At 47.0% G+C, this 20,824-nt stretch overlaps 3 protein-coding genes across 19 annotated transcripts in view; 1 reads left to right on the top strand and 2 right to left on the bottom strand.

Moving 5' to 3' along the window:
* Positions 1-4,221, bottom strand: part of TATDN1 (TatD DNase domain containing 1) — a 39,637-nt gene extending 35,416 nt beyond the window's left edge. The window contains exon 1 of one of the 8 annotated variants that reach the window (XM_046641719.1): positions 4,159-4,221. In XM_046641719.1, the coding sequence (XP_046497675.1) occupies positions 4,159-4,180 (22 nt within the window). In that variant the 5' untranslated portion in view covers positions 4,181-4,221. Of the gene's footprint in view, positions 1-3; positions 247-1,947; positions 2,008-3,975; positions 4,125-4,158 lie in introns of those variants that run through there. The other 7 variants (XM_046641725.1, XM_046641718.1, XM_046641721.1 and 4 more) reach the window with 7 other exon arrangements.
* Positions 4,222-4,264: 43 nt separating this feature from the next.
* Positions 4,265-10,985, top strand: NDUFB9 (NADH:ubiquinone oxidoreductase subunit B9). Its single transcript, XM_046641726.1, has 4 exons — positions 4,265-4,421; positions 6,974-7,166; positions 7,793-7,906; positions 10,762-10,985. The coding sequence occupies exons 1-4, from the start codon at positions 4,321-4,323 to the stop codon at positions 10,891-10,893; spliced, it is 540 nt and encodes a 179-aa protein (XP_046497682.1). The 5' UTR covers positions 4,265-4,320; the 3' UTR covers positions 10,894-10,985.
* Positions 10,986-11,776: 791 nt separating this feature from the next.
* MTSS1 (MTSS I-BAR domain containing 1) overlaps positions 11,777-20,824 on the bottom strand; it is a 160,650-nt gene continuing 151,602 nt past the window's right edge. For 5 of the 10 annotated variants that reach the window (XM_046642616.1, XM_046642617.1, XM_046642622.1 and 2 more), the window contains 5 exons: positions 19,112-19,231; positions 18,067-18,261; positions 16,652-16,825; positions 16,109-16,271; positions 11,777-14,647 (listed from right to left, as the gene is read on the bottom strand). In XM_046642616.1, the coding sequence (XP_046498572.1) occupies positions 13,947-14,647; positions 16,109-16,271; positions 16,652-16,825; positions 18,067-18,261; positions 19,112-19,231 (1,353 nt within the window). In that variant the 3' untranslated portion in view covers positions 11,777-13,946. The remainder of the gene's footprint in view (positions 14,648-16,108; positions 16,272-16,651; positions 16,826-18,066; positions 18,262-19,111; positions 19,232-20,824) is intronic. The other 5 variants (XM_046642619.1, XM_046642620.1, XM_046642624.1 and 2 more) reach the window with 3 other exon arrangements.

The following is a 20,824-nucleotide window of genomic DNA, read 5'->3' as shown; positions in this document are numbered from 1 at the left end:
TACCTGAGACTCCTGAGCTGGATGGCCCCAAGAGGTAGTTATGTTACTAATTACCGCCGGCTGCTCTCTCACTGGTTCACTGCGGGGCCGGTGCAGAGACTGCTAGGATAGGAATCATCTAAAGCTGCGCTTCAGGGCCGGTCCAGTGGCGCAGCGGTTAAGCTTGCACGTTCTGCTTCTTGGCAGCCCGGGGTTCACCGGTTCGGATCCTGGGTGCAGACACAGCACCATTTGGCAAAAGCCATGCTGTAGCAGGTGTCCCACGTAAAAAGTAGATGGAAGATAGGCATGGATGTTAGCCCAGGGCCAGTCTTCCCCAGCAAAAAGAGGAGAGTTGGCAGTAGTTAGCTCAGGGCTAATCTTCCTCAAAAAAAAAAAAAATAAAGCTGTGCTTCTCAAACCAGGGATGTTCTGGAGAATATGTAACACCTTGAGATTTCCTGGAGAATCCATTTTACTTCAGAAGATTTAGGGGATAAAATGTCTTTTGAATTTAAAAAGGGCACCATACTATTTCAAAGATAAATACAAGACATCCAAAGAAATTTTGTAAATGCATGAAGATTTATACACCACTGCTGCCATCCCTACCACTCCTGGGGTACACCTCACTCCAAGTCCTTAAGTGGACTTTGGCTGGTCAGTTTTGGAACACTGATGGGCCAAAAGCTTTGAAAAGGAAGGTTCCAGTGCACCCCAAGTCCCATTACCTTGCAATCATCTAGTACAGACTCTTATTGCTATTCAGATTGAGGATATAATCCCCTGTGGTATAACACTCAGATAAAGTCACAGAAATTAGTCGAAAGGATAACCTAGGACGTAATGTTGAAGTGTCCTCTAAGAGGGTCAACGTTTCCTATAAAACACAAATAGTTTCGCTTCCTGCCCTCCTTCCCCATATTAGAAACACTGGGTGCAGTTTTTAAGGGGCAGCCATTTGTTATGCGACAATAGAAGGGGGAAATATAGAAGCATTACCTCAGGATAGCGAGGTGTCCTAAATCAAAATCTAAGGCTGCTTTTAGAGCAGCGGTTTAATTTTTCACACAATTGTTCCATGTAAAGCTTGTTCCAATCTTCCATGGGTCTAATATGATGTTTTCCAAAGTACTGTTCATAATTCATTATAGGCAGAAATTTTGAAATGACACAGAATAAAACACTAACTATGAGAGTAAGTCACATAACAAAGATAGCATGTATAGGATGATTCCATTTTTGTTGTAAAAAGTCTGATATGTGGGGCTGGCCCTGTGGCCGAGTGGCTGAGTTCACATGCTCTGCTGCAGGCGGCCCAGTGTGTCGTTGGTTCAAATCCTGGGCGCGGACATGGCACTGCTCATCAGACCACGCTGAGGCAGCATCCCACATGCCACAACTAGAAGGACCCACAACAAAGAATATACAACTATGTACCGGGGGCTTTGGGGAAAAAAAGGGAAAGAAATAAAATCTTTAAAAAAATCTGATATGTTTATGTGTTTTTAAGATTCTCTATAAATCTATTAAAAAATTAGGGGGGCTGGCCCCATGGCCGAGTGGTTAAGTTTGTGCGCTCTGCTTCGGCGGCCCAGGATTTCCCTGGTTTGGATCCTGGGGGCGGACATGGCACCGCTTGTCAGGTCATGTTGAGGTGGCGTCCCACATAGCACAACCAGAAGGACCTACAACTAGAATACACAACTACGTACTGGGGGGCTTTGGGGAGAAGGAGAAGAAAACAAAAAAGAAAAAAAAAAAGATTGGCAACAGACATTAGCTTAGGTGCCAATCTTTAAAAAAAAGAAAAAAAGTTAGAGAAGAATATACTTTAAACACTGGTTACCTCAAGAGAGTGGAAATGAAGGAGATCATACAGGAAAAAATTTATTCCAATTAAGCCCACTTCCTTTAAGAAATCTTTTCCAGCTTATCTGGTTCAGATCCCCTTATCAATTTTCTTACCATCTTAGTACTGAAACTACAAATCTTCTTTTACCCACTAATTCATACTTCCATTGCACAGCCTCCGTACTAGGACCCTGGAAAAAGACAAATACCATTGAGTATCTGCCTTAAAAGAGTGAGGTCTAGTGGGTAAGGCAGATACATAAATACTTAATGATAAAATAATGCAGCAAAGGGTAGTCATGAAGTCTTAAGGAACAAGTAAAAATCAACCAGGTCAGAGGGTGGTCGGTAGGATATCAGAGGGGGAGGGGACATTATAGCCCCCAACTGCCACTCTAAAAATCTTGTCTGGAGGAAGCAGCAGCATATCCAGGTGTTTATAGAGCATAAAAGAGATGAGGCTGGAAAGGTGGACAGCACCAGACCACAGACAGGCTTTGCATGCTATGTTAAGGTACTTCAACTATCCTGAGGACGGTCACCGAAAGCCTGGAAGAAGGAGAAAAATGTAGTCCATTTGATTTCTGTACAGACCACTCTGGAGGCTATAGACAGGATGGATTTAAGAGGACATGACTTGAGGTAGGGACTTAGTTTTGTATTACAAACACATACTTCTTCAAAAAAAAAATAAGTGTCTTTTCTTTGTGGAGTGTTTCACAGCTCTTACTCCATCTCTCCCATCAATTATATCACAGATTGGAATGGACAGGCTGAGAGACACCACACCTGAAAACCGTGTACCACCTTTGCGGACCTACCCCCAACCTCACTCCAGGCTCTCACACAGCACTTGTTAAAATCTCTTTTGTGGCACTTAACACATTCTCCCCTGCATTTGCTTTGACTGTACATAAGTCTGACTGTACATACCTCTCCAGGCTGAAAACTAACTGCACCACTAGATTTTTTTTAATAGTTCTTCATACTTAGCACAATGTCTTTGGAAAAAATACTGCTTAAAAAAACTCTCAGATCGAAGTTTATAATCCTAACCTCTCTCCTGAGTGCCAGATGCATCTCCAATTGCCCCAGAAGTGTTTCCACCTGGATGTCCTGTAAGACTCTCAAACTTAACCTAATCCAAATGGATCTTGCTATATCTGCCACCCACTGCCAAACTAATCAGGCTTCCATTCCATATTTAGGTATTTATCCCAACCAAGTCATCTTTGACTGTTCGCTCTCCCTTACCTGCCATATACACTCAGCTGCTACACGCTGTGTATGCACATCCCTTCCATTTCTCTCTCCCTTTTCCAATGTCCTAGTTCAAACTCTGAAATGTTTCCCTGCCTCTCCCTATCCCTCACCAAATCTACATAATAGCTATCAGGATTACCTTATGAAAGCAGAGATAGATCACTGTCATTTCCCACCTTCAAGCAGCTGGAAACTCCACAAAGACAAGGATCACGCCCAGCTTTACCCACTGCTGTATCCCACAGGCCAAGGTCCCCAGTACATAAGCGGCACCCAGTGATTTACTTAATGAATGCTCCTGTCAAAAGCCTTCAGTGAAGCCCCACTAGACGCAGGAAAACTAAACTCAGCAAGACATTCCAGTCCCAAGGTACCCTTCCAGCCCTAGCTCTTGCAATGTCCCACAGATTTTCCTAAGTGCATGGTAGTAAATATTCTTACTCCTTCGGCTCCTGTCGCATTTACCCTCTCTTGTTCTACCGATGCTGAATGAACTATTGTACTTGGAAAGTAATAGAAGTTCTTTATCTCCCCACTATTTGTGTCCTCCAGTTTCTCCACCAAGTGGTGATGCCAGCGGGGCAGGGACTGGGTCTTTGTGCCCTGTGTTCCCAGGCCAGTGCCTGGCCCACCAGACGCTCAGCAACTGTGATATGACCGCACGAATGAGTTACTGAACGGGTCCCTCGAAGCTATCATCCTCTCGACGACGGAGAGGGGAAGGGACGGGAGCTGCACGTGGGATGAAAAGGAATACAGTGACTGGGCATTTTTGGGGGTAGTTTTGCTTCCTTTTTCTCTTTATTGAATACAACACATATGTCAAAAAGAGCATAAATCATAACCGTACAGCTCGTGAATTTTCACAAATAAGCATACCCGTGAAGCCAGCACCTAGGCGGAGAACATCGCCAGCACGCAGCAGCCTCCCCTCGCCCTGTTCCGCTGAGTGCCCTTTCGACCCTCAAACAGACAGGGAGCTCGAGCCCTGGGCCCTCCGGCCGCAGCGAGCGACGCCCGGAGGGAGACAGAAAAGCCCACGAACCGGAGAAACACTCTTACCCACGAACTTGAAGCGACTCATGCCTGCGGCCCCGGCTCCTCCCCGGTGGAAGCGGAAGGAAGTAGCCGCCGTCGCCCAGCCCTCCCGGAAGCCCCGCCCCCTAGCCGACCGCTTCCGGTTTCTCGGGATCCCCCGCGGCCGCTGAAGGTGAGCCGGCCGTCATGGCGTTCTTGGCGTCGGCGGCCTACCTGACCCACCAGCAGAAGGTGTTGCGGCTCTATAAGCGGGCGCTGCGCCACCTGGAGTCGTGGTGCATCCACAGGTGGGAGAGGGGGCCCCAGCGCGCGGGGAGGTGACCGTAGGGGCCCCCACGGAGGCTGAGAGGCCCCGGTGTACCGGGCGGCTCAAGGACTTCTGGGACAGAGTGGGAAGGGGGCCCCTCGCCCCACGGAGCCCACCCGTAGTCCCGGGTTCGAATCCGGGCTTCGTCTCCTGCAGCTGCGAGACCTTGGGGAGTTGTTTATCTGGTCGGGGCCTCAGTGTTCGGAAAAACGGACGCAGGACCTAGCGCAGAGGGTTGCGTGACATTCAGTGAAATAAAGGAAAGTGCCTAAAACTGTAATTGTCATGCTTCCAGCGTTCACTACATAATAGCTTTCATCATGACCTTCTCGTATCTGATATGAGCGGTAGTAATATGTGCATGATTTTCTTTAGTCCTCACAACTCTAGGAGTTAGAGATTATTTAGCCTTATTTTACAGATGCAGCTGGTAAGTGGCCAAGCAGAATTAAAAGTCAGGTGTCCACCTCCAAAGTATCATCATCCTCCCACCCCTCCCATCAGCTTTCCTCTTTTTAGCCTCATCCGGTCCTTTTCACTGTCTTCACATCCCACATAATTCTTCAGCTCCCGTGTTATTCTCTTCTTCTTTCCTCTCTCTATCCATCTGTGGTTAGTCTTAGAATATAGTATTGAAACTTATGGATTTTTTTCATGGCCTAGATGCAATGCAAGGTGTGAATGCCAAGCCTCCACTCCCTTGTCAGAATCCTAAAACCTGTCCCAGGAGGAAGGCTTTGGGGAAAAACCTCTAAATGATGGAAAACTGAGTAGACCTGGAAGAGTTGTGGAGGGTATCTTTGAAGCCCAGATCGCATACTTGTGATTATTGGAAATTCATCAACCCGTTTCTCTTTGCTAGGCAGGAAGATGGTTCAGTGTAGTAGGATTGTTAGTTTCCTCCCTGAGTTTTCCTTATTCGTTCGTTCATCTGACGGAATTTGCAATTCAGGTTCTACGCTGGATGCTGAATGAATAAAAGTTAATAAGCCCTCTTTCTCAGCTGTAGCAACTCATGGATTAATGGGGAAGATGGGCATGTATACAAATAGATCACATAAAGAATTAGCAGTGTTATAAAGGTGAAGGAAGTCAAGCCATCAAGAATTCAGGTAATGCTGAACTACATCTGGGAATGTAGTTTTGGAGGACGGAGTAAAAGTAGCTACTGTGGTAACACTGACTCAGTGTTTTGTTAATCTCACTGACATCCCTTCTCAGCTGCCTGAGTTTTCTTCTTCCATTTTCCCTCCTAGTGCTTCCTCCATTTGTTCTCCATGGTTCCATCCTGGGACCTCTGTTATTGCTGGATATATACTTGGGGTAGCCTCATCTAATGCTGGGACTTGAGTTACTACCTATGCTAATTTGTCTCTGGAGCTGTATTTCCAACTGTAAGATCACCTCAGTTGTCCGCAACTCAACTTGTTTAAATTCTTTGAAACCAAACTCATTTTCTTTTCACTACCCCATTCTCATTCTCTTCCATAATTTCCTGCATCAGCTAGTGGCATTACTAGTAACAGTCACTCAGCTTTAAGTCTTAGAATTGTTTTCAGGTACTCCCTTCTCATCCCTCTGCCAATGATACACGTACTTGTACGCCATGTATAATTGGACACTGATTTTTGTAAATTCTCTCCCCAGTGTAATAATATTAGTAACTGACCTTATTGAACACCGAGGAGGTACCAGGCACTATCTAAAGTGTGTTTATGTGTTTTAGCTCATCTATGGTTTGGGACAACCTTGAGATATAGATACTGTTATTAACACTTTTATAGAGGAGGAACCCATGGCCTAAAGACATTAAGTAACTTGCCCCATATTACACAGCTAGTAAGCGGCTACGATTCAGTCCCAAGCAATCTGACCTGAGAGCCCAGTCTCATAATTTTGTAATCTAAATGTTTCTCTCCTGTCACCATCTGTCACTGTTGCTGGCTTCAGGCCCTTGTCCTCTGTGGCCTGGATTATTGTCAAAGCCTCCAAAGTGATCTCTGCCCAGTTTCTTCTAGAACCTGAGCATAACTTGCCTAAGGCATGCAGCTAGTGTCAGAGTCAGGATTCAAACCCAGGTCCTTCTGATTTGAGCAGTAGTGTTTCCGCCATGTAATACCTCCCTTCTTATTCATCTTTGTAACTCCAGTATTTAGCAGCGCCTAATGCAAGGTAGGAGGAAATTCAGTAAATTGTCATTGAATGCATGTTGAATGATGCTAAAGAGGCTGTAGGTTTTCTTTTTGGCTAATTCTCTTTTTCCTTTAAATCATTATTCCTTTGTTGGAGGAGAGAGGGAAAGAGTGGTTAGGCTGTATTTGATAGAGTATTTTTTTGCTGCTGGTGTTTGGGGAGCTGCCGAGGAAGCAGTCAGAATGATGTGGCTGCTCCATTGGCCGGGTCTGGGGAGGTGCCAGGGAGTTACACGACTCATCCAGAAGACATCAGTGGAAGTACAGCTTCTTGTCAGACAGTAATCCTGCCCAGTTGAGTAGATAACATTTCTAATCTCCAAAATCATTTTGGTTTAAGGGACAAATATCGGTACTTTGCTTGTTTGTTGAGAGCCCGGTTTGAAGAACATAAGAATGAAAAGGATATGGTGAAGGCCACCCAGCTGCTGAGGGAGGCGGAGGAAGAATTCTGGTACAATCAGCATCCTCAGCCGTACATCTTCCCTGAGTCTCCTGGGGGCACCTCCTATGAGAGATACGAGTGTTACAAGGTAGGTGAGGACTCCAGTGGCGACCGCCTTCTAGAGAACTTGGTCTCTCCAGGCCCAAGCCTCAGCCTTAGAAATCACTCGCCCTCTTAGGGGCAGCAAGGAGATTTCTTTCCTGACAGTTGTAGATAGGTACTTTTCTTCAGCTGTCAGTTTTCTCTCTCCCAGATGACATGAAAACTTTTCTTTCTAAATTCAACTCCAAGGTCTTGTGGTATCTTTTTGGCAACACAGAGTGCTAAATTACTTGGTGAATAAGTCATTTTTGGACCTTAAAGTTAACCAATTTGGATTGGCGCTTAGTATTTCTGAGAAATTCTAGCTCATACTTCCAAATAACATAAACCCATTCTGGATACTTAGAGAACGCAGGGAGGAGGGGAATGACACCACTTCCCTTTGGACTGGCATTGCTGTTTTTCAGCCCGAGGCTGTTTTACTCTAAGGGTCTCTCCTGTATGGTGGCCCTTGCTGGTCCTCTGTTGTTCATTGCTTAATGTCAGAAACAGTCTGATACTTGTAATGGTTATAAAAATGCACGTTGATTTTCGTCTTGTCTCCTGAGCAGGCCCTTCAGTGGCATGTAAGTGTATCCTCTGGGATGACGCCCTGATTGCCTCTCCTGACAGGTTCCTGAGTGGTGCTTAGATGACTGGCATCCTTCCGAGAAGGCAATGTATCCTGATTACTTTGCCAAGAGAGAGCAGTGGAAGAAGCTACGGAGGGAAAGCTGGGAGCGGGAGGTGAGTCTGACCTGCATTTTATGGCCCACGTGGTCAACACCTCGAAGGAGCTCAGGTTTTGTTCCCCACGTGCAGAAGTTGAATTCCCAGCTGTGACCGTTACTCGGGCCCCTTGTGTCTCAGATATACTTTTGTTTGAAAGTGTGTTAAGTGTAGCATTTACAGCCTTCTCACACATAGGTTACAGAGAGTTCCCTGGTCTTTTTGGGTTTTCTGTTCTCTGATTTTGCTTCTCCCCTCCTGCTCCAACTCTGTCCTTTGCCTGACCTATTATCTATACCCTACAATCCCTTAACTTTCCTCTCTACCAGTGCCTTGACATTTTCCACTCATCTTATGATGTCTGATTTACATGTTTAAAAGCCCACTCTTGCTGTAGTGTGAAGAATATATTGGAGAGGGCAAGGGGAGAAGTGGAGAGACCAGTTTGGGATTATTGCAGTTTAGTCAAAAGATTATGGCAGCCAGCGCTAGGATGGAAGCAGTGGATATGGAAGGACACAGATTCAGGATATGTCCAAACAGAGGGACAGGAAGATTGACTGGATGTGCGGGATGCCTGAAAGACAGGGAGGGATCAAGAATGAGTTCCAGGTTTTAAGCTTTAACCTGTGAAGTTTGGTTGATGGTGTTTATTGAGATAGGGAAGATGGGGGGTGGAGGGGAACAGGTGTCAGAGGGACAATCAAGTGTTGAGTTTTAAATTTGTTTAAGAATGCTAAACGTGAGAATCCTGTGAGACGTCGTGTGCACATGTCAGTAGGCGACTGTGGATGTAGGAATCTGTTATTCAAAGGAGAGATTTGAGCTCAAAATAGAAATTTTTGAGTTATCACTTGTTTTAAAAGCCATGGACATGTATGAGATTCTTGAGAGAGTAGAGAGAGAAGAAAGGTCGCAGGAGCTGCCACTTGTAGAGGGACCAAGGAGCCTCTAGCAAGGGAGAGGGGGACTCGGGAGGTGTGACAGCAGAGGCCAAGAGAATGTGGTTCAGGAATGGCCCAGGCCAAGTCATCTTTGCTGAAAGTTGCTAAAAGGTGGACTAGAGGGGGGACTGGAAATAACATCCCAGACTTGGGCTACAGGAAGGGCATTCGTGGCCTTGACTAGAGCCTTTTCTGGAGGGTTTAATCCCACTGAACAGTGAGCAGGAAGTGAGGAAGAGAAGACAGGAGGGGAGAGAATTCTTGAGAAGTTTTGCTGAGAACAGTAACTGGGCAGAAGCTGGAGCCCAAGGGATTATTTTCTTTTAAGATAAGAAAAAATGATGCATATGTGCTGATGAGAAGAGTTGGGGGAAGAGATGGAATAGGCACAGGAGGAAAGTTTTTGGGAAGAAGAATGGGATCCCAAGCATGGACGGAGGCCCTTGAAAGGAGAAGGGGTTCTTCCTCCATCATAGGTGGACAAAAGATTTATGTAAATGCATTTGGGTTAGAAGTTTTGATGATGGGAAAACGACGACTTCTATAATGGCTTCTCTTTTTAGTGAGATAAGAGGAAAAGCCGAGAAGTGGTTGCAGCGTGTTTGGAGAATGTGGAAAAAGTGTGATAATCACAGGGAGAGGATGAGCTTACAGGAGGATGGTAATGAGATTGCCGTGTGGTGTTGAAGACCCATTTCAAGTTGGAAATCATGTGTTGTGACACCAATTTTTTCTAGTGGTTTTTTTCTCTTTAGCAATACTAGCCGTATAGGTGCAGGCTTGAAGGTGGATGGTGCGGTTTGTCCACTGTGGAGTGGCAGGACTTGAGGTTCTTCAAAAGGGAGTGATTGCCATGATGGAGTCTAGGCTGGATAAAGACGGGAAGTCAAGACAGGAGGCTGACGCAGAGAGAGATGGGCAAGGTGGGCGGGAGGATCCGTGTACTGGTGGTCTCTACAAGTTTCAAGTATTTTCAAGGGGGCATTTAAGCAGATGAGCTGGAAGGGGACACTGTGGTGGGATAATGGGATATTTGAATTCATGATTTTGAAAGTTGTGCTAGTTCTGGTGATAAGGTCCAGGATGGTGACTGTTGGAAGTCCTTGACCAAGGTGAAGCAGAAGGAAAGTCGGTGTGACCAAGGTGGGCAGTGTTTTCTAAGAGCTGTCTCAGCATTTGGGAACGTGAGGTATTTATTTGTGGAGAGCAGCAGGTTACTTCTGCAGTTGATCACCATGATAATCTCCTTTTCTCCACAAAAAAAAGTTCCTCCTTTACCTATTCCATCTCTTTGACATTATTAAACAGCGCATGTGCGTGAGGCTCCGGTTAGCCATAATCCAGAACTGATTTGTTTGGAGGAAGCTTCAGAAAATCAGTGATCTGGAAAGTGATCTCTTAGGTGTCCTCCTCTATTAGGACAGTGATAGTCTTGGAGATCTCTGGAACTGAGGCTAGCTGGGCAATGGCAGACAGAACTGAGCACATTTGTACATGTGATTTCATGTTATTTCTCGTCCTGGTTGTTATTTGGGGGGCCTTAAGGTTTACATCCTTAATGGATTTGAGGTTTCTTAGTAGTGGTTTTGGAGAGCACTTAGCTGAGACAAAAATAAATGTTTTTGGGGGGGAACAGGTGGGGAGGCCATAACAAAGGGGAATTAGAATGGTGACTGTCGTGGTTTTGTGTATTGAATATGAGGTGGGGTAAGAGGGTTTGTTCTCAGCTTTGCTGTTTAAGAACGGGAAAACCTTTAAGGAGAATAGCTTTTCTGTCTGAGTTATAGTGTGGGTATAAAAATAATGCAAGTATATATAAAAAGCACTTTTCTGTAGTGAGGATCACATAGTGTGTAATGTGACATACAACAGCAGACTTTATAGTCAGTTAGACTCCTTTTCTAATTGTTCCTTCCTTACCCCTTCTAGGTTAAGCAGCTGCAGGAGGAAACTCCGCTTGGTGGTCCCCACACTGAAGCTTTGCCCCCGGCCCGAAAGGAAGGTGATTTGCCCCCACTGTGGTGGCATATTGTGACTAGGCCCCGGGAGCGGCCTATGTAGAGAGAGGAAGACACCTCACCAGTCGTGCTTGCAAGTGAAAAAGTTACAGAGCATACACATACTTGCCCTAATAAAAATAACTCAGTATCGTCTGATGAGACTGATGTGTTCTTCTGAGGACTAACATGATGCCAAGTGACTACGCTACTGTCCTTTTCTTACCAGTTGTGCATATAAAGTATGTGAAATGTGGTCAGCTGTGTTCTTTTCTTCCCCATTCAGTCGTGTTGATTGATAGCACGTTATCAGTAAGGGAAAACTATGCAACAGACCCAGATACAAGATTTACTCTGATGATTGAGTTGAACAAACTCCAGTTGAATGTTTAATTCACTGTAGTGACTGGAAGGAATATGAAGCCAAGAGGAGAAGGTACACTAATTTGGAGGACTTGATACCTTTTGGTTTTCTAACAAGTCCACTAATGGAATTTTAGTTTTGATTAAAAGGATAACTCTCCCTAAGAAGCACACATTCAACAAATAAACATGGAGTTTATGGGGTTCGCTCAGGAGTGGAGCTTTGATGGGTGAGCTTAAAGGGCCTGATCTGGGATAAAACTTTTTTTGTGACGCTTATTAGGAGGCAGTTTTCCAGCTTTGCTTCGTCTGCCGGAGCTTGGATCGTCTGCAGACGCAAAGGTACGGGTACAGCAGAACGCTTTAACTGTCTGAAGAAGTGTCTGTACTGAAACTGTCAGCCAAACCCAGCTACTTTGAGTTCTGGGTAACGCATTAGAGCTGACTTCCGATACTTAGTTCAGGCAGCTAGTGTTCTTAGGTCTCATAACCATCACAAAAATGCTTTGTCAATTTTCTAAGCTCAGTCTGAGTCTCATTTAACTAAGACCAAGTGAGTTTTAAGAAGACTTGAAATACAGGACTTTTTCTTTCTAGTGGTTCTTTATTTATAATGTAGGCTGAAGCAATTGTTACAAGGTAGAAGGGAGACACATTACACAATTGTTATTTATACAAGTTGAGAACAAAAAACTGCACAGGGAGAGGTCAACTCTCAGTACAAACTAGCAACTAAAGCACAATAATTTACCTTTAGAAACGATTTCTTTATTTTTAGCTGTGACACTGCTTTTACAATATGCAAAAACACAAACAGAACTACCCAAGGTGTTTTGTCACATTCTTTCTACAGTGAATTTGGCAACATTTTATATTAAATTTATTCAGATTATACTAACGTTTAAAAACTAAACAAGTGAAAAGCTGTACCAAGGTACAGTTACATCCATTTATTTCAAAGGTTCAAAATACCACTTTGATCTATTGTGATTACCTTGCAGTGATTTCTGCTTTTGCAAAAACCATCTCAAGCATCATATGCACAATGCATCAGCTACTTTTAGTCATCAAGATTGGTGGGCTAAACCACAGGCACTACTGTTGCTTATATTCTGTAAAAGGAGCTTGTTTTTCAAAGAAAAAAAGCTTAAATAGTTTCTAATAATCATGCCTTTGCTTTAAAGCCATAACATAAAATGTCCTTGAGCAATCACAGCAGTGTTAAATGTTAGTATATAGAACAGTGACTATACAGGTACGTTACTCTCACATCCAATGCAGTTATGTATTAAAGCATAAGATTATGTAATTGAAGATTCGAGCCAACAGAAATCTGCAGGGTCTGGGGGACACAGCACTTTCAACTCACCAACTGCTGCCGGGCTTGCTTGCTGTCTTTAATATCACTCTCTTCTCCAAATGTGAGCCCTTGAAATCTACAAATCTCTGTTGGCTTTAGGGGACGGGCATTAGAACAAATTTAACTTTCACTTAAAAAAGAAAAGACATAAATCCATTCCAAAAAACATTACCTAGAATACAAAAAAAGGGACAATATAGCGGTCGGATTCCCAGTGACAATAAATAAATCCTCCTCTCTTCAATGTTTAGTATGAGGCCAATTAACTGCCATTTATTTAAAAGAAGATAAGAAAAACAAGCCCCCAGATTGGTAAACACATCAGCAAGTTGCTAGACTTCAAGCTGGTTACCCTTGTTAAATCCGCTTGAGTTTTTTCAAAATATTTGGGCTTTTCAACGCGCCCAGCCTGCTGGGCACAGTTAAGTAAAAGGCATTTGCTATATCTAAGAATTCCCTGCTATCATTTTTAAATGTTTTCACATTTTTAAAACTGCCTTACCCTTTTGGATGTATTCCATGAAAGTGGGTGTAACAGACCAGTAACTAAAGTGGAGGATCCTATGTCTACCCGGTGGCAGCGGCATGCACGGGATTGGAGGTGGGTGCTGTGTGCAGTCAAGAGGAATCGTGGGAGAAAGAAGTCCTTAAACACCCTACAGAAACAAACACTGCAATCCAGTATGGCTTATTCAGATGCATTTACCATGAAGCTACTAGAAATTCAACCTACGAGGCTACTCTTAAATGTAACAGGATCGGCTATGTTGACAGTGTGCCCCTCCCACGGCCCTCCCCCCAATCCCAACACAGTCTACCGTTTCCAGATTTACTTCACTCTGAGTATTGCTCATCAATTGTTAACTCCTGCTTTTCTCATCCAGAACATAGTATATTTAAATGAAGATTTTACCCCTTAGCCATTTTGTTTGTACATTAAAATAACCTGAATTTGCTTCTAAGCCAGACAACTACAATGCATCTACAAAAGCTTGCAGAAAAAAAAGAGAAACGAAAAAGCTAAGTATAGTCATCCTTTTTTCTGAAATTAACTACTTCATGGTTCCCCCTGCCCCAACCCCCCCCCTTATGCATTTAAAATTTTACAAAGACTTGTAAAAAAGTTAAATGGAATTTGGCACCTTCAGAAAAATCAAAAGGGAAACTAAGATTAAAATGTGCAGAAAGAAAACTGTCAATATTTACAAATTAAAAGGTCAAGATTATGTCAGTTACATATGTTGCTTTTCATTATCTAAAGGTGTCGAGTACTTTCAAAAGAGCTGTATTCTGAGTTGCCTACAAAATCTTGATTATAGATTGGAATGGATCAAGACAAATTAGGTATTATTAATTAAACAGTTCGTTCCTCACTGGCAGCATTTCTTGTGAGCCTAAGAAAGGCGAGGGGCTGAGCGGTCATTGGTCATGGTCTTCTTCAGTTTCACACCCCTTCGGATGGCGTTCAGCATGTCTTCTCCCTGCGGGCTCTCTCTCGGGCTCAGGTCTGCAGGATCGCTCTCTGGAATCTGGCCTGGGGAGGCAGTGGCACTTGAGGGATCCCTTTCCTGGTCTTCGGCCTCGCTTTCTGGAATCGCCTGTCTGTGCTCCTCGGGGATACTTGGCTTCGGGCCTGGAAGAGGAGGGTTGACGGAGGCTTGGCCACTCCACATCGAGGAGGGCATGCTGGTGACACCCTGGGGGCCCTCACCCACAGATGGTGACTCGGGGCTGTGCTCACCCCGCTCCTCTGGCCCATCCAGAGGGGATGGCAACACCCCAGGGAGGTCTGGGACAGTTGGGGTCTTGACAGGGATCACAGGGGTCTTGATGGGGATGGGACCAGCTCCAATGGTCCCCCGGCGGACAGAAGGTTTGGTGGAAGGGGTCCGTCGAATGGTTGCAACCCCTGGAGTGACCATAGCAGGTCCGAGGGTGGTGGGGAGGCCAGCAGTTGAGGCTGGGCGCTTGGCTTGGAACATCCGTCGGTAGGACTGGCTGATGTCACTGTTTCTCGGAATGGTGGAGGATTTGTCAAACTCCTGCTGATCTGCCTCCTGGTCACCACTTACCGAGAAATAATCATAATCTGAAACTGATGATAATATTCGATTAGAAATATCCAAGGCAGCAGCTTTGCTTTTTTGATTGTGTGTCGGAAGAACAAAAGCACAAAGGGCAGAGCACTTCACCTACCATCTCCTCCCACACCCACCCCCGCCCCCGGTCTCTGTGCCACCCTTAGATGCCCTCGGTGTCTAAGAACTCGCTGGCACGGATCTTCGTTTTGTTCACTCATGTACCCTGAGCACCTACTATGGTGTGGGGCATAGTAGGCACGCACTCAAATACCGTTGGGAGTTGGAGAGTGTAACACTGCCAGGCTGCAGCAAAGCTACCTCTGAGCGTCTCTGGGAGGAATACGGGGATGGAAACAGAAAACATATTCTACAAACCCTCCCATCCGGAATGCAACACAAGAAGCAAACCTCAAACAGACTATCACAGACCTTACTATCTCCCTTGTAATTAACTTGTCAGGCGACAGCTAGTAAAAGAATGGAGCTACTGGCAATGAGTCCCTGAAAATAGGTACAAGATAGGTTCCGTCAGGGATGTGTGGTCACTTCCTCTCAACATACAGGGTCACGTGGGAGGGGCAAGTTTACAGATTAAACATCTTAGAGCAGGTTTCTGAACAGCAGCACAACTGACATTTGGTGCCAGATGAATTCTTTGTTGTTGGGGCGCCGGGGGGCCCTGCTGTATATTCTATGATGTCTAGCAGCATCCCTGGCTTCTACTCACAAGGTGCCAGTAGCACCCTCCACCAGCTACAACCACCAACAAAGGTCCCCAGACCTTGCCAAATGTCCCCTGGGAAGCAAAATCACCTCCATTTAGACTCACTGTCTTAGAGGCTTTGACTGATGGACTGCAAATAGGCTTGGTCAGCTACCGCAGATCTATTCTAGCTGCCAGGCCACCTTCTTGCTGGCTAGTGTGTGGAGCGGGTTGGGGTTGAGGGAGGCAAAGTTGACAGAGGATTTAGCTGGAATAGGTTCAGAGTTTGGGCTTCAGACTCTAACAGACCTTAGCTTCAAACTCCCAGCTCTGCTTCATATTCATTTTGTGAATTTGGGAAAGTTACGGAGCCTCAGTCTCCACATACGTAAAATTGGGATATTACATAAATGGTTGTGACAAGTAAATGGGAAAATAAATATAAAGTGCTAAAACACAAATGACATTATTATCATGAACAGCATCTGCCTGAGTTTAAGTTGGGAACTACCCTGTACCCTGACAGTGAGAAACGAGAGAAGTTGCAAGAGTCTGGTCACTTCCTTAGATGGCAGCCCCCTGACAAGCACCGCTCAGCCCTCTGAAGCATTCTGAGACGGTGAAAACGATTCTGAAACCGAGCTGTGAGCCAGGGCTTACACTGTGGTTAAACGGACTCCCTGCTCTTCTGCCTCCTCCCAGCAGGGCCCACCCCTTTTCCTTGCCTGGAACTGCTCAGGAAGCCCAACGGGAAACCCCAGGCTGCCTGTACCTTGGGAGGGGATGGTGTCCTCAGAGCAGCACGGTGTGGTCGTCTGCGTGCTGTAGCCGCTGGAGCACTGAAGCGAGTCCCGGCTGCTCCTCTGGGTGTCCAGCTGGAGGCCCCGCGACAGAGCCAGTGCCAATTCTTCACAAGCCTCCATCTCCTCACCAGGCTGCAGGTTGGAGAGAGACACACACACAGACAAGCCACCAGGGCCATGAGTCCCCTGGTCTGATGTCCCCAGAGCCTTTTGCAGTGGGGCCTCAATATTATTTCTACTCTGCTCCAGAGAACACCAGCTGTCTGTGAGCCCAGGAGGCTATCAACTTGCTTGGGTCCTACCCACGCTCTAGAAAGTCCTACGTGTCTGATTCCGACACAAGGCTTTTCCCCAGGGGCTTTCTAATGCTCTAGAACAGGGAGTGGGGAAAAGGGGCTGAGGTCCCTCCAGCTCAAAGGCTCAGCTGGACTCAGCCTGCCACTGCTGGCCAGCATCTGGCCACCAGCCAGGTGGAAAGGGGCCCAACCAGCTGGAGAGAACAAGAGCGTCACCCTGGTGGCAGCCGACACGGTCATGCTCCGTGGTCTCTGGGCCTCCTCGGCTGCTGCAGGTGCACCGCCCGTGGCAGCGGGGCCGCCCGCGCCAGGGTCGGGCTCGCGCTTCTCCTTGCGGCGCTGCAGGGTGTTCACCAGCGGCTGATCGTAGGGGCCCGGCTTAGCCCAATCCTACGGAGAAGCAGCACGGTCAGGGGCCAGGGCCAACCCTCGGACCGCGGCCCCACAAGGCCGCTGGGCCCCTCGGGGGAAGCGGGCTGGGACAGGCCCGCAGGCCCCTTCTATGCCCTCATCCCGCTCTGGAAGAAGAGGTGGAAAACCCTTTTGGGGGCTTCCTGGGTATTTCCTCTTTCCTCCTATGGGTCCCAAAATTAAAACCCTCAACAACCAGGCAGACAGCCCATGGGAGACTCTAGTTAACAGCTACCTGACAGCTGACCAACTGTCTAAGGTGTATGAAGGCACCAGCCAAGGGAGGGCATGTCCCCAGGATCGGGGCCTCCCTTCTGATGGCTGAAAGCACCCTCTCTCCTCTAGCAGCCAAAATGACGTCACTTCAGTGGATTGGCCACCAGGGGGCACTAAAGGAACCTCAGCCACTCTCCCTGAGGCTGAATCTCCTCTTCCAGGAAACTAGGCCCCCAAAGGGGGTACTTCAGGATGTGCCCTCTGAGGTTCACCACAGAGGGAGGGAAGACCCCTGGGGTCAGTAGTCTGAGAGGTCAGAGCCACCTGGGAGGAATGGAGTCAAGACCCTGCTCAAGATGTTAGCAGTCTATGGACCTACTATTCAAATTAGGGGCCTCCTCTCAAAACGAAGTAGAATTCCTCCTGGCATCAACTGCACTTGCTAGGAATTAATTTTAAAACTTTGTTTGTATGTTACAGCAAACATGTCTTAATATAAAACAATCAAGATTAAAAGTCTGCATGTACTTTTAAGATAAAACATGATAAGCCAAAACATATATTGGGTTTTGGTTCTGTTACCATGGCCCAACAAGGGACTCATCAGGGGAAAAGTCTGGAAAACACGGTCGAGGAGCACAGCCCCCACCAGCCCCTGATAACAGTGACACCCTGAAGTGGCCCCAGGAGGGCAGAACTGGGACTTGCAACTTGGAACTGACGTCCTACAATGCCACATCTGGGTCTGCTGTCTAACAGGGGTGAACTATGCTTCCTCGCCAATCTCAGCTCCACGTGGAAATTTCTATCTCGGCGCTGCCTGCTGCTTTGCGGTTCTCCCCAATGGGAATTAACTTAGGGAGAGGTGTTATGGGGAAGAAGGCAGAGTGTGAAAGGAAGGGGGTGAGGGCGGAATCGGGGTGAGGATTATGGGACAGAAGAGGGGTGAGCACAGAGGCAATGAGGGGGGAGAGGGAGTGAGAGGAGGGAGGAGAGACACAAACCTTCCAGCTAGGGATCTGAGATGACGGGAACATGCCGGGCCCAATGGTGTAATAATGAGCGTAGTCTGGAAGGTGGACAGAGGTGACCCGAGGGAGCAGGCGGGAGGCAGGCAGGCAACGAGGGAAAAGGCTTGCCCCCACGGGCCCCACATGGGACTCACTTGATAAACTATAGTGAGAAAACCCATTAGACAACTGGAAACAAAACAAACAAAAAAGGGGGGGAAAAAGGAAAAAAAAATTAATATAACAGGATGAGTGTGGAGATACAAGATGGTACTGACATTCAAGGGAGTGGGGGACACCTGAATATTTGTAAATAAAACAAACATCGGGGCTCTGCTGCTCGTGGATGATCCCTGAGGCGAGAGAAAAGAGCCAGGGTACAAAGGATGCACGCTTATTTGACACCAAAATAAGTATTCAGTTGAAGAACTATTTCATCTACATTTTGAAATAGTCTGGAAATTGATCAGTGTCCTTAATTTGTGGCGTTCAATTATTTAACGAAGCATCATCTCACGGCGATAGCAATCGGCTCATCTCATTATGCAAATTTAAGAATTGTAAAGCATCTTCAACTGAATCTGTGCATTCTAGGTTTCCAAAATCATCACACTGTTCAGGAGCAGATTCCAAACTGGGGTAAAGGCGGAGGGGTTGCAAATTAAAAGGTAGAAAAGTACACAGCCTCTGACGCAGAGAAATGTCATGTCCGAGGGGATGGTAACAAGGAGGCTATGGTAGGTGGGGTGCTTGGGAGGGAAGTGGGGAGATGGATGAGCACACATGACACTGTTCTGGGAAGCAGGCTTCACACCTCTGGGTTCCCCATACCCCTTCCTCTCCCTCGGGACAACCGCACGGTCGTAGCTCAGGAGCCAGGCACCCATTCAAGAGAAGGCCCTCAGTCCTGTCCCTCCCTGTCCCCCAGAGGGGCTGCTGCTGGTGTAGATTTTGAGCTTCCAGGTTCCTGCAGCTGCACCGGTGAGCATCAGGCAGGAGGGGGGGAGGGAGGGGCCGTGGCTGGGACCCCCGCGGTCACCTTCTCTGCGGAAGCCCAGGCGCCCATGGTGGAGCCTGAGCTGACTGAGGTGGGCGAGCTGCACTCGCTCACTGACTGGCAGGTTTCGGAGGCTTCGGAGGAGGCCGAGCTGGACGAGTTCTGCAGCAGGGGATGGACCACAGGAGGGACCGACAGAATGCAGACCACAGGCCGCCAAAAAATAACCGCAAATAAAAAACAAAAGAAGGGGGCGGGATGGGAGAAGGGCACGCAGACAGAGACAGACATACACAGAAGAGGGAAGGATGAGAGAAGCAGAGGGTTAGAGTTATTTCTTCCCCCAAAGCTGCACCCACACAGAGGCTTTCAAGATCCTGAAAAGAAGCGTGAGACTGGCGAGCTCCCACCAGACGGTAAGCGCCCAGGACCCTGACTCACGTGTGTCTAGTGTGTGTCTAGTGCATGGCTGTGTGCCCAGCACGGAGAGTCTGGTCAAGGTTGGAACTCCCTGGGCATTCCTTCCAAGGCCACAAGCCCAGGTCCCGAAGGAGCCCCGCCTTTTACACAACTCAGGTGCACAGGCATTAGTTATTGCATGAGGACGGCCCCCCGCTTGGGCTTTTTGCTCCCTGTCTGCCTAGAATGGCTCCACTTCCTGGACAGTCCCTGTCACATGCAGCCTCCGCATCCCTGAGGGGTGGTTTCCAGCTCTGAAGCTGCAGCTTCACAAAACACAATTTTAGGTGTCTCTGCCTGGGGAGTGATTTTGAGGTTTGGGGCCGTGATGCCCTGTGGTTAGTGTAATGTTTCCAGTGGCCATCATAGGGAATTTTGAAGCATCCGGAGAGACGTTACAGGAAGGAGGTCTGACGGGAAAACATCTCTTTATTAACTCTCCAGTCCCCACTGGTCTCCCAGTGTCAGCCAGGGCGCGTGCTCCCAGCTCAGGCTCCTGACGTGGCTGAGCCAGGGACTAGCTGCTCACCATCACATCTCAACTTGCTAGTCCCAGACTGGCACACGGCAGGTGCTCAAGATTCCTGAATGGATGAGTGACAAGGACCATCTCTTCCATGTAAACTGGGTCCCCTGGGGTAGTGCTTTGGGCCCATCCACATATTAGCGTAAAGTTTTCTTCACTGTTAACTGCCATCTCTGGCTCATCTCGTTTGTTTAAAGAAGTCCAGCCCTGCTGGGCTCTACTATCATTCCCCCAGAAGTCCTCTGGTATCCACTGTCCAGGAGGCCATGTGGCTCTGTCCATCCCTTTCACCCGCCAAAGAAAGAAAGGTCTCCCGCAAAGGAACAGAGCTGTAGCTTTCCCATCCCGCAGGGGCAAGGAACCAAAAAGACACTCCCCATGCACACGCTCCGTGGAGCCACAGCGAGGACAGGCTACACAGTGGACGCCCCGCTGCTCCCCAAGCTCGGTGTCTGCCGAGCAGTCCAGGACTTGACGTTCAAAGGCTTGGATTCAAGTTACGTTTCTGCCACTTCTCAGTCAAGGCACTGCAGGCTTAATCTCTCTAAACCTCAATTTTTTTCATCTTTAGAATAGGGATCAATAATATCTAACAGATGAAGAGAAAATGAGATTTTATATGGCTATGTGTATCTATTTACATAGTGCTCAATCAAGTGTAAATAAAAGTTGTTGACGTAAGTACATTCAACTTGAAAAAAGAACCAGCAAACCAGCCCAAGACTGCAGGTTCCTATCTCTCTTGACACCTCCTTTTTTTCTAAAGAACC

Source organism: Equus quagga, chromosome 16 (genome assembly GCF_021613505.1).
Source record: "Equus quagga isolate Etosha38 chromosome 16, UCLA_HA_Equagga_1.0, whole genome shotgun sequence".
NCBI lineage: Eukaryota > Metazoa > Chordata > Mammalia > Perissodactyla > Equidae > Equus > Equus quagga.
Note: the sequence above shows the minus strand (reverse complement) of the source record. Positions and strands in the feature narration are given on the sequence as shown.

Excerpts from the sequence above, each read along its gene's own strand:
- NDUFB9 (XM_046641726.1), top strand. The coding sequence starts at position 4,321 with ATGGCGTTCTTGGCGTCGGCGGCCTACCTGACCCACCAGCAGAAGGTG. Across the intron at positions 7,167-7,792 it reads AGAGATACGAGTGTTACAAG|GTTCCTGAGTGGTGCTTAGA; the intron begins GTAGGTGAGGAC and ends CTCTCCTGACAG. Across the intron at positions 7,907-10,761 it reads GGGAAAGCTGGGAGCGGGAG|GTTAAGCAGCTGCAGGAGGA; the intron begins GTGAGTCTGACC and ends TACCCCTTCTAG.